General features: G+C 48.9%; 1 protein-coding gene across 2 annotated transcripts in view; it reads right to left on the bottom strand.

Annotated features, from left to right (window-relative positions):
- Positions 1-12,707, bottom strand: part of LRSAM1 (leucine rich repeat and sterile alpha motif containing 1) — a 37,787-nt gene that overhangs the window by 17,280 nt on the left and 7,800 nt on the right. For both annotated transcript variants that reach the window (XM_081066036.1, XM_081066035.1), the window contains exons 8-15: positions 12,383-12,467; positions 11,295-11,416; positions 7,520-7,610; positions 4,092-4,222; positions 2,957-2,986; positions 2,450-2,572; positions 1,980-2,119; positions 822-866 (exon numbers count right to left, since the gene is read on the bottom strand). In XM_081066036.1, coding sequence (XP_080922162.1) covers positions 822-866; positions 1,980-2,119; positions 2,450-2,572; positions 2,957-2,986; positions 4,092-4,222; positions 7,520-7,610; positions 11,295-11,416; positions 12,383-12,467 — 767 coding nt within the window. The remainder of the gene's footprint in view (positions 1-821; positions 867-1,979; positions 2,120-2,449; positions 2,573-2,956; positions 2,987-4,091; positions 4,223-7,519; positions 7,611-11,294; positions 11,417-12,382; positions 12,468-12,707) is intronic.

The following is a 12,707-nucleotide window of genomic DNA, read 5'->3' as shown; positions in this document are numbered from 1 at the left end:
CCTGGCACAACGCAGCTTGGCCTTGACCGCCCAGGCTCTCAAAGCACCAGAGCTGAAGTGGGTGGGATGATGGGACTACCCTGCAACCTGGTGGGAGCGCACTGCAAGAGGCCTGCCAGGCACCCAGACAGCAGCAAAGCCCGTTCTGCTATTTTGGGACCCCCAGAGAACCAGGAGGGATCCCAGTAACACCTCAGGAAGTGAGGGGGGCGCAGGTTGTCCGTCCCAGCTATCATCTTTGCTAATTACTGAACTGGTGCGTCTAAATGCCGTCAACTTAGAAAAATACAGAAAACACAAAGGAAAAAACCAAATATCATGACAGATTCCCACCTCTCAAAAATATTCAGTGTGAACCATTGGGGGAGGGTCCTTTCGCTTTCTGAGGACAGAAACATACAGAGTATCTTCAAGAAATGATATACTGTACACCCTACTTTTCCACTTAGCAATATAGTGTGTTTCTTTTACTAAGGAATACTCTTCTACAAGACACTGAATGGCTACAGATTATTCTAATGTACATAATTTATGCCACCAAATTCTTTTTCCCCCCAGAAATGTAGATTTTTATTCTATTTTTTAAACTAGAAATGCAGTTGGACATTATATGTATATGTACATTCTTACTCACACCTGAATTTTCCTCAGGAATGTACATGTGTTTTAACGAACATGCAGATAGTGATTTTTTAAATTCCATATTCCCACTCCTGACAGCTTTAGAAAAGCTTTCTGCCATAATCCTTGAGAATCACAAGACATTCTCTCCCCAGAGGAAAGAAGGAGGTGCAGAGAAGGTGCTAGAGCAGAACACTTACCTTTCATTTTCCAGCGACTTCAAAATCTCGGAACTTTTCTTTTGCCTGTGGAGAAATCCATGAAAGCTTCCTGCAGTCGCCCCCAGCAGGCCTGTTTCCCACAGCACTGCCTCCCCTCATGGTACCGGCTATGCAGAGGGGGCCTAGTGACTGGGCTGGGGGCCGCTGGGCCCCCACCACTGAGGGGCTCTGTATCCTCAGGCCCGTTACTCAACCACTCCAAGCCCCAGTTCCTTGTCTGTGACTGGGAAAAATAATAATGACAAAAACTTCATGGAGTATTTGTAAAGAGTGAGTGAGGAAATATACGTGGAGTACGTGGCAAATGGTGGCTTTGCTGGATGCCCTTGGCGGTGACGGCATGCTGAGCTGCACAGGGCGCTTGCCGGCTCAGGCACCGTATAACTGCTGGATGGCGGAGGAGCAAGCGAAAAGGAAAAGATGAAGTACCACGTGGGGAATAGAATCATCAATGTTGCAACAGCTTATGTATGTGTCCGGTGGGTACCAGACTGATCTGAGGGAGCACTGCATATATTATATAAATGTCTAACTGCTATGCTGTACACCTGGAACTAATATAAAATAATAATGAATGTCAACTGTAATGGAAAAAAATAATCATAAAAAAAGCAAAGCAAAAGGAAGCCTGGAAGGAACAGGGGATGTGGTAAAAGCAGTTCTGGAATCGTTCCACAAGGGACCCCGACTAGACTTTCTCAGGCTTCTTGAGATGTCTATCTGCCCCCCTTTCTCTCAAGCCCCATCAAGACCTGCTCCCAGCAGTTCCTACTTCGACAGGATTTGTTAAGACAAATCTCCCTACACGGTGAAAGGCTGACCTCAGCCCAAGGGGTTACGGAACCCAAAATATCAAAGCAGATGTGATCTCAACTGTCTTGTTAAGCACACTCATTTTACAGATGGGAAACCTCGGAGGCCCAGGTCCAATCAGTGGCAGCCCCACGACAAGAAACAGAGCTGGTCATGCCCAGATCAGTCTTTTCTCTTTAAACTGGTGCAAGGTTGGGTCCTAACGATGGAAACCTTGGGTAGGAGAAGGGCCTCAGGGGCAAGCAGACCCCCATCCTGGGCTCCTCCAGGGTAACTTGTGGCAGAAGGTCTCTGGGTCTGGGGGCCAGGAGGACGGGGCCTGACCTCTGATTGTCCTGCAGGAGTTTCTGGATCCGGTTGGAGATGTTCTGCTCCGTCTGCTTCAGCTGCTCCTGTAGCCGCTGACGTTCTGCGTTGAGGTAGCGCTGGTGCTCGCTCAGGCCCTGCTCCAGCCGGGACTGCTCCTGTGGCAGGACAGGCAGAGGTCCTGAGCACGGGAACCCCCTCAGACGCTGTAGGGCAGTGAGGGGCCCTGGACGGGGGTGAGGAGAGCAGGTTTCCTGTCCCTGGCCTGCCAGCCCTTCCCGTGTGACCTGGGACCAGGTCCTCCCTTCCTGGGCCTCAGGGTGTCCATGGCACACAGGAAGCTGCACCAGGTGATCTGCAAGGGACCCCCAGAACCCAGAGGCTGGAAGTGAGCGAGCTTCCTCCCATTGCCTTCCCACATCAGAGGGACCTTGGCCGGAGTCAGGAGGCCCCAGCAGGGGTGCTCATCCGCCCGGCCGCTCACGAACCTCCTTGACTGTCTGAAGGATCTCGTCCTTCTGACTGTTGCTCTGCTGAAGGAGCTGGGCGTGCTCTCGCTGCCCGAGGTCCAGGCGCCGTTCAAACTCGAGTTTCTCCAGCATCTTCTGTTCCTGCAGGAATGTAGATCCTGGTGACTGTTGGCACAGGCTCTGTGAGCGTGTGAGCAGGGTGAACCCACCCCAAAACTCTGAACAGGGCAGAGGGCAGGTCGACTCCCCAGGACCCCACTGTAACAGAACTGGCTGTCTGCTGGCAGAGGCTAGTGGTTCAGAGCCTGGGGCTGGGCTCAACCTTTCTGAGTCTCACTCTTCTCACCTGTCAGGGGAGCTACTCTACCACCCACTGAGGCTATGAGAGGATGTGCTGAGGCGATGGGTATAAGAGGAAAGCGTTACCCTCTAATTTAGAGGCAGGAAGAACTTGTTTCGTCTTTTATGACAGTTGAGATCTTTAATGAAAAGAAAAGTGACAGAAGACAAAAGGCATTTTCTTACCTTCCTCTTCTCGTAGTCTGAGAATCTATTCTGGGGGGGAAAAAAACAGTGGTCAGAGAAGGTGGGCAGCCAGACACCGTTCAGACTCCGAGACCCAGCCCAGAGTATGGCATCAGCATGGTGGGGGTGGGGGGTGGGGATGAGGGGCTGGGTAGTTTGAGAAAGGGACCTAGATGGTCCTAGTGGACACGAGAGTTGAGAACCAGGTGGCTTGGGCCATCGTAGGAAGGTCTTCAAGGCAGTTCTGGGCTGCAGCACTGAGAAGACGTGCTGCTCCAAACAGGAGCCCAAGAAATGGGATATTTGATCCCCTCGTACGTTTGCACAACACACCTGTGGTACCCAGCTCTAGCCCACCAAAGCACTCCCACATGCACAAGGTGTCTGCAGAAATTCCTGCAGAATTGCTCAAAACAGTGAAAACACTGGAAACCACTCAAATGTCCATCAACAGGTGATGTCTTCAAGAAGCCCTGGTGCCTCCATACGATGGATTGTTACACAATTGTCAAATAGTGGGGCGAATGGGGGAGGACCTACGGGGAAAGATGCCTGCCAGCTTTCACTCTACGTGCAGCACCATTCCACTCTTGTGAAAACAGCATCAAGGAAACTTGTTGTCATTGAGACAAAAGTCAGAAAGGAGTTTGTTAATCAGTTCATGATGGTTATCTCCAGGGGGTGGACTGTGGTAGGGGGCATCCACTTACGGGGTGTATTTCTGTATTGTTTACATTTATAACAAGGAGCACGAATTACTGCTGTAGTCAAACAACAACTTTCTCTCTCTCTCTCTCTCTCTCTCTCTCTCTCTCTCTCTCTCTCTCTCTTTCTCCCTCTCTCTCTCTGTGGCCCAGCCCTTCACCTTCGTTCTCTGCCTCTGAGACCAGGACCAGTCTCTGGCTGAGCTGTAGAAGCTTCCTATAAGGAAATAGGATTTTTCCTACCCTGAGGTAGGAGTAAGATTTTAAAAATTAAATCTTTAATTATACAGAAAATATCTGAATATATTCTCGTTGTGAAAAATCAAAACATGGCGTAGAAAACTAAAGTACCCACTGATCACTCACAGGCCTGCTCATGGTTCCTTGCCCCACTCCCCCACTCCACATGCCAGCAGGCAGGTGCACCTTACCTGCCACTCCATCTCCTCCCTGGAAAATCTGTCCGTCGGCCCATCAGGGCTGTCCTGGGAGTTCTTGGCTCCCTCCTGTTCCAGGACTGGCAGCAGATACTGAGAAGGGGGATAGTATTCCAGCCCTGATTCTGCAAGAGATGACACAAGCTGACCAAGAGGGAGGAGACAGGGCAGGTACCAGCAGCCACCAGTTCCTGCCACCCTTGCCTTCCTCCTTCCTCCCCATCATCCTGTCCCACCCCTGCCCTAGACGGGCCCTTGGGTTGTTCACTAGTCCTAAAGCATGAGCCGGGACTATGGTCAGTGCTTAATAAGCATCAGTGGGGTGAATAAATAGGCCTACCGCCTGACTCTTCGTCATCCAAGTGAGGATGAGGTGATAGAAAAAGCCAAGACCCAGTTTTACCCATGATTTCCTGTGAGACCTTGGGCAAGCTACTTGCCTTCTCGGGCCCTAAAGAGTTTCCTCCTGTATAATTTCAAAGGGTTCATGCCCTTTACCCATTTTCCATTGGGTTGTTTGCCTTATTCCTGCTGATGTGTGGGTGCTCTTTACATATTGTAGCTAATAGCCTTGAGTCTATAATACATGTGCAACTATCTTTTTCCGGGTGCTAACTCATCTTTTTAACATTGATGATAGTATCCTCTTCAGGTAAAGGAGCTTTAGATCTTAATGTAGTCAGTGTTATCTCTCCCCCCCCCCCCCGGGGAAGGGTATAAATAGGCAATTCGCAAGAAGTATGAAAACTGGGCATAGGCATATGAAAAAATATTTAAAAGAACACTCTCTTGCTCATCCATCAGATTAGAAGACTTGCAAAAATCCCCAGTGTTCGCCAGGCTGTGGTGGGGAGGGTGCTTTCAGATGCCCCTCACAGGAAAGTAAGCTGGCACGGCCTCTTCAGAGGGCAACACAGAGTGCATGTCCTTTTCCACCTACCAACACTCCTGTTGCCTGCCCTAGAGAAATACTTGCACCGTATCAGACAGGCGTGGGTTACACTGTTCATAACAGTGGAAAACCGGAAATGACTTGTGTTCATGATAAGGGGATGGCTACGTAAGCAACGGGCGCTGCCACCTGAAATACTATCTAGCAGTTAAAAATGAGGCGGGTCCATAGGTTGACATAGGAAAAGGCGGAAGACCTATTCTTGAGTGAAAAAAGCAGGGCATAGAATCCCATTGCATGGTATCTTTTGTGAGTTTTTCCTTTTATGCTTTTAAAAGAGCAAAACCCCAAATTTCACATACATATGTATAAATGCTATACACTTTAAATACATTGAAGGATTATTTCTTAAGCTATGTAGTAGGTATACACATGTTCACTGCTTTATTATTTATGTCTCTTGTATCCCTGGAGAGTGGATGATTTTATAATCTTTTTAAAGAAAGGAAAGGGTTTGGTCTAGCTCAACCATGGGCCAGGGTACATATTAGAATCACCTGTTACTCAGAGACTAATTGAGTAGATGCGTGGCCTGGTGAACTGTTGTGTGGTATGTGTGTAACTTTTTTCTCCTTTTAACTGCAGTATGACCCACATACAGAAAAAAGCACAGTCTTCCCGTACAGCTTGATGAATGTTTACAAGTGAACACGGCCTGATAAGCGGGAATCAGTGTTGGTCACAGCGATCCAAGGGCAAGCCAGTGTCTGGACTCTCTCAGCCCACACGGCGTCTGGGAGGTCCCCCAACGTTGTTGCTATAGCAGTATATTATTCTTGATTGCTGTGTCATATTTCCACGTGAGGGTAAGACAGTTTGTCCATTCGACTGCTGATGGACATGGGGCTGTCACAGAAGGCGCTGCTATGGATTTTTCGGTCGTGGGCCTTTGCCCTGTATCCACTTGGCGTTTCTCTTGGGCCTCTACTTAGGCACGGAATGGATGGGTCACAGGATATTGGGATGTTCGGCTTGAGTGGATACTGACAATCATTTCTGGAAGAGTGTTTGGTTTCCACTCCCACCTGCAGAGTCTGGAAAGTCCTGTTGCTCCACATCTCTGCTAATTCTTGGTGTGGACAGATTAATTGTGGCCATTTTTGGGGGGGTGTTAGGGTTTACGTGTCTCTTCGCAGTTTTAATTTGCATTTTCCTGTTGACTGAAATGATGTTGAGTAGATACGACCGGCCATTTGGATATTCTCTTTTGTGAAATTCCTATTCACGTCTTTTGACAATGCCTATTCCTTATCGATCTCTAGGACTTCTTTTTATCTTCTAGAAACAAGTCCTATGTTGGATATGTATGTATTGTAAATATCATCTCCAACTTTATGGCTTGCCTTTCCTTTCCCTAAAGGGTGTCTTTTGAAAGAGACGTTTTTTATTTTAATGAAATCCAATGTATCAATCTTTTATGCTTAGTGCTGCCTGTCTCCTATTTAAGGAAGAGGTTAAGATTCTTTTCTTTCCACGTGGATATCCAGTTGATGCAGAATCCTTTACTGAAGAGACCCTTGCTTTCCTTCTTCATTGCTTTGCAATGGCACCTTCTTCATAAACCAGATGACCATATGTGTGAGTCAGCTGTGATCTAAAAGTTCCACAGGTGACAGGAGCCCCTAATTGAGAACACCCAGCCGAACAGGAGTAACTAGGTACAGGCATACCTCATTTTATTGTACCCAACTTCATTGTGCTTCACAGATGTTGCTTTTAACCAAAAAATAAATTGAAAGCAAGACCTTCCACCAGCAAAAAGATTACAACTCGCTTTACTGCAGTGGTCTTGAAGGGAAGGTACAATATCTCCGAGGTATGCCTGTATATGTTTTCCTCTCCTGGCACCCAGACCAGTGGTGGCCCTGGGGTTTAGCAGCTTCTGCTGCATTGCCACTTCTGCAAGTCCAGTCCACCACGGTTTCTATCCTGGAGGACCCCAGGGACCTCCTAACTGCCCCCCTCCTCCTCCACTCTGCTTCCTCCAATCCCTTCTCCTCCCTGCAGCTGGAATGATCTTTGAAACAAGCAAATGTGATCAAATTCCTCTCCTGTATGACGGGGCCTGGGCACCTACCCCTTCGTCCCCGGCTCTCTTTCCCTTCCGGTGTCCCCAGGCACCGGGCCTTCTCTCCACCCTTCGTCCTCTCCCCTACCCCCCAGGCCCTTCCATGCGCACCTCCTTTTGCCAGCAACACGCTTCTATCCTAAGTCCTAGTCATCCCTCAGGTTTCAGCTGAGCCACTTCTCAGACACAGCTTTCCCGAGGCCCCTAAATCTGATTCCCCACTGTACTCTCAGAACCATCATCGGTTGTTAGATTTCCTCATGTCATCATCCATTTGGCCTGTCTCTCCTGCCAGACTATGGCCTCCTCGGCCTCTGCCGTTCCCCCAGCCTGGGCTGGCACAGGGAGCCGCCGCGCCCACGTGTGCTCACTGAGCAGAGGAGGCAGGCTGCCTGGCTTTACCTTTGCAGAGGAACTGCTGAATGGCCTTGGTGCCGGCACAACACACCTCCTGCGGGGGGTAGACCATGGACGAGGCGTCGAGGCTCAGAGTCTGCAGACACAAGGGGAGCCCTCTTTACCTGGCATTCACGGCACTGCTCAACACAATCGAAAACCGCCTGGGTTAGTCATTAATTTGTGTGTACTGTCTCCTGCCTGGCGGGGAAAGCTTACCTGTCTTGTTCCAGCTGCGTTCCCAGCTCCTAAAACACTGACTAGCATGCAGCAAGCACTCAATTAATGTTCTTGGATACATACATGAGTGAATGAAAAAGGGAAGTTATAGGACAGCATAGAGAATAAGAGTCCATCTTTGCAAAAAAATTAATACTCATATACTCTCACATTAGTATGTTTATAGAAAAAATTTGGAGCAATACATATCTGACTCAAAGTGGTTTCCTCTAAGGGTAGGTTCTGCAGTACTTTCTACATGAAATGTTTTATTAATATTAGAAGTTTTAAACAATATGTAGTATGATTTTCAAGTGAGAAAAAGCAAATATTTATACAAGCGCACACATGTACGCCTATAGATTTATGAAGCCCAGGAGAGAAGGACCTAGGTCCACACAAATGCCCACAAAGCTGCCCATGGCCATGGTGTGAGTTGTTGTTTAACCAAGCCCTCCTGTCAGCCTCTCACTTCCCATAGCCCTTTTGATGCCACCAAGGGCCGGCACGTAGGCCCCTTTCAGGAACTGATAATCTCTGTGCCTGGAACAGACAGAGAAGCCTTAGAGGCCAGGGGAATCCTGGCAGGGACAAGGCCCCAGAAGAGCAGCTCAGCCGCCCCTTCCTCGTCTTGGCCAGCAGAGCCCCTGCCCCCGAGCGTGCTGAGTGCCCGGGAATTGCAGGGGTGAGGGGGGAGCCTGCTCTGGAGCCGAGGAACTGACTGCCTGGAGTTGGGAGGCCCAACGGCAGAAAACCTCATCCTGGGGAACTGAATCTAAAGGAAATTAATCTGACGTGGGTAATATGAGTCACTGAGTAAAAAGTGTAAGCGCATGGACTGTGGCTGCACCGCTCAGTACGGTGGCCACGAGCCATGTGTGGCCATAATTAAGTTTCCATTTTAATTGACTAAAATTAGAGAGAATGTCAAGCTCAGTTCCTCAGTTGCACTAGCCATGTTTCAGGGGCTCAGCAGCCACAGGTGGCCAGCGGCTACTGTATCGGATGGTGCAGATTACAAAACGTTTCCATCATCAGCAGGAGACACAGCTCCCGGACAGCACTGAACTAAGTCACGCAGACTCCAGCTTGTCACATGCCAGCTGTGTGGCCCTTCAACAGGCCATCTAACTTCTCCGAGCTGCAGCTTCCTTAGACTTAAACGGGCACAGTGTCACCAGCCTGGCTGTTTAATGGGCACCAGGAACGATAACATGTGGAAAAGAACTTGGCCTCAGCTAAGAATGGCTGCTGCGTCTCGTCCTGAAAACAGGTTTGTCCAACATGCCACCAAGAAGCTCAAAAGATTTTCATTTGAAGAATCATTATGAAACGAATCATTCACAGAGCTCTTACTAGCTGTCTCAGAATGGCTTTAGAATTAGAAAGACTGGCCTGAGCTGCACTCACTGTTCAGTATGGCAGCCACTGAGTACAAGTAGCTCTTTAATACAAATTAATTAAAATTCAATAAATTGAATAAAATTACAGATGTACTTCCTTGCTCAAACTAGCCACATTTCAAGGGCTCAACAACCACACGTGGGTAGTGGCTACCAAGGGACAGCAGTCACTGACCCTTTCCATCATTGCAGAAAGTTCTATTGAACAGCACAGAGAATACCCACATGTTGGACTGTCTCTCCAGCCTGACCAGTTAGTCCTTTCTCAGGCTGGCAGCCATGGCAGCAGGGACCAGCCACTGGAGCCAGCCACCTCCCTCCCTTTGCTGTCTCCATGCTTATGCACCCACTAGTGACACTGACACCAGTGGTCAGCAGTCTGGCTTGAGAGCTAATGAATGGCTGCCGTCAGAGGGTTTCGGGCTGTTTGGTCAGAATAGATAAGGCCCTGGTCCGGAGGCCGAGTTGCACAGAGGTGAGCAGCACGGGCCCTGGATTCAGATGGCCTGGTTTCAATCCCATCTTTGCTATTACTAGTTGTGTGGCCCTTGGACAAGCTCCTTAAACTGTCTGCGTCTCAGTTTCTTCATCTGCAAAGGGGCACAACAGGATTTTTGTGAGGATTCAGGGAGCCGACGCAGGGCAGGGGCCTCGCCCGAGTAGGCCCCCCGATAAATGTGAGCGGTCTTGTCCAATGACGGTAGGAACCCACCTTACCTGAGCGGGTTGCATCGTGCAGTGTCTGCTGGGGGCCGAATTGTGTCCCCCCCACAAAATATGCATGTTGAAGTCCTAACCCCCAGTACCTCAGACTGTGACTGTATTTGGACATAGGGTCTTTTTTTGGTGGTGATAAGGTCTTTTATTTTATTTTTCAATTACAGTTGACATTCAATATTATTTTATATTAGTGTCAGGTGTACAGCATAGTGGTTAGACATTTATGTAATTTATGCATTAATTGCCCTGATTAGTCTAGTACCCGCAATGTATATAGTTATTACAATATTATTGAAGTTATTACAATATTATATTCCCTAAGCTGTACTTTACATCCCTGTGACTATTTGTAACTACTAATTTGCACTTATTCCCTTCACCTTTTTCACCTAACCCCAACCCCAACGCCCCTCCCATCCAGCAACTGTCAGTTTGTTTTCTGTACCTACGAGTCTGGTTCTGTTTTGTTTGTTTGTTTATTTTGTTCTTTGGATTCCACAAATAAGTGAGATCCTGTGGTGCTTGTCTTTCTCTGTCTGACTTATTTCACTTAGTATAATACCCTCTAGGGCCATCCATGTTGTCACATGGACATAAGGTCTTTAAAGAGGTAAGCATTTCAAAATGAAGTCACTAGGCTGGGCCCAAATCTAATATGGGTGTCCTGATCAGCAGAGGAAATCTGGACACAGACATTTTCAGAGGGAAGATGTGAGGACACAGGGAGAATATGGCCGTCTACAAGCCAAGGAGAGAGGCTCCGAAGACACCAACTCTGTTGACACCCTGACCTTGGAATTCCAGCCTCCAGAGTCTAAGAAAATAAATTTGTGTTGGTTGAGCCACCCAGCCCGCGGCACTTTGTTATGGCCGCCCTGGCAAACTAATAGTGTCCCTGGAAATGCTCAGTCTCCCTTCCCTGGCACCCCCTGATCTGAGGAAACTGTTTCTGCAGCTCCACCTGAGGCTGCTCCCTCCCTCACAGCGCCCTGGGCTCATGATCTGGACCCTTCACTTCAGGGCCAGCGACTTGCAGCTACACAGGCTCCCCGCTCTTCCGCTAATGCACCCTGTGCTTTCCCACCTCCTGCGTTTCCTCACACGGTCCCCACACCTGGAATGCTCCTCTTAGCCTCAGCTACGTCTCCGAAGCTTATTCCTCTTTCGAGGTCTGGCTCAAATACCACCTCTTTCAGAAAGTGTTAACCCCATTAGGATTTGGCCTTATCTCTTCACTCTGGAAATATGTTTTTCTGCCACCATTATGGCAGCAAAAGCCACGTAATTACAACTGTTCACACATCAGTCACTTCGCAAGCTCCTAAGGACTGTGTGTTGAAATCTCTGTGACCCCACAACCTGTGACCAGACAGGCATTCAGCAATGTGAAAGTGGGGAGGTGGGCAAGCCAGAGAGGACCCCAGGCAAGAATGACTTACCTCTAGGGTTCGAAGATGCGCCAGCATCTGGGGCAATCTCTGAATCTCATTTTCACTGATGTCGAGAGTACGTAAGCTTCGAAGTTCCCCCAAGGTGCCTGGAAGCTCCTTCAGCTTGTTGTCTGGAGAGATCGCAATGGCACAGCTCAACACCCCAAAGCCCCTTCACCAGCTTCCTGCCTCATACCCCCCAGGACTCGGGGGGAGGTGGGAGCCTCTCTGACTCTGACTGCGACGCTGAGGAAGAACACGACGGTGGAGTTTCAGTGACCGGGGCTCTAGTTCCCGCTCCACCACTTACCAGCGGACTGACTTTGGAAAGCTGACTTGACCTCCCTGGGGCATAGATTTCTCATCTGTAAAACGGGATAATACGATTTGGCCTCATAGGAATATTCAGGGACTCAGTGAGATTATGCACGTGAAGTCCTCAGCGCAGAGCCTATCACACAGTAAGTGATCAGTACATGGGGCAGCATTATTTTTATCATTATTCATGTCACATTTAGGTAGACTGAGGCATTCTGAGCAGAAAATACTTAAAACAGCCAGGAGAAATGAAAGGGCTGGGGGTGCAGTGAGGCAGGATCTAGCAATGCATTAGAATCCTGGTTCTGTCACTGTCACACAGGGCGGTCTTGAGCAAGTCACTGCTCTCTGAGCCTTATTTTCTTTACCTGTGACTTGGGGATAACATCTCTTCCCTCTCCCTACCTCAGGACTTGTCACAAGGCTCACTGCAAGCTGTTCACTGGGTGTGAAGTGCTACTCAGAACTGTCCCAGTGGCTCCTGGTTCACTCTCACCCTGTCAGTGCAATGCTCTTATCACCATTCTCATTGTTACGACACTAATGACAGAGTCTTAGAGGCCTAGCTGTCAATGCCATTTGCCCTCCTCCCCACAGGTCCCCTCCTCGCCCCCCCATGGTTACCATGGAGACAGATCAACCTAACAGGAGGTCAGTCCAGTATATAGTGACGCCTCGGGACTGGCTGCCCTCATGCTCAGTGGCTTCCAGGAGGATGCCAGCTTGGACAGCCCAGAGCTGACCGACGGGTCACGTGGACAGGGCTTCCTTGCCCCTACCTTTCACATTGAGGGTCTGGAGCTGGGTTAGGTTCCCAATGGAATGTGGGAGATATGTCAGTTGATTCCTTTCCACATTCAATACCTAAGAAAGAAGAAAAAATGATGAGACCCCCTACATAGACAATTGTGATATCCTTGCTTTGGGACAGGCTTCATCCAGGCACCACATAAAAAACTTTTCCCTCTTCCTGACAGCTCTGAGGAAGGTATTGGTTGTTAGGATCCCATTTGAGAGATGAGAAAACTGAGGCTCATGCCAGTGAAATCATGTGCCTAAGAGAGCAAAGCCAGACTTTGAACCTGGTTCTGGCTGAGGTTCCAT

The sequence above is a fragment of the Rhinolophus hipposideros genome (assembly GCF_964194185.1).
Source record: "Rhinolophus hipposideros genome assembly, chromosome: 11".
Lineage (NCBI taxonomy): Eukaryota > Metazoa > Chordata > Mammalia > Chiroptera > Rhinolophidae > Rhinolophus > Rhinolophus hipposideros.
The sequence above is the reverse complement of the archived record's forward strand: the minus strand, read 5'-3'. Positions and strand labels throughout refer to the sequence as shown.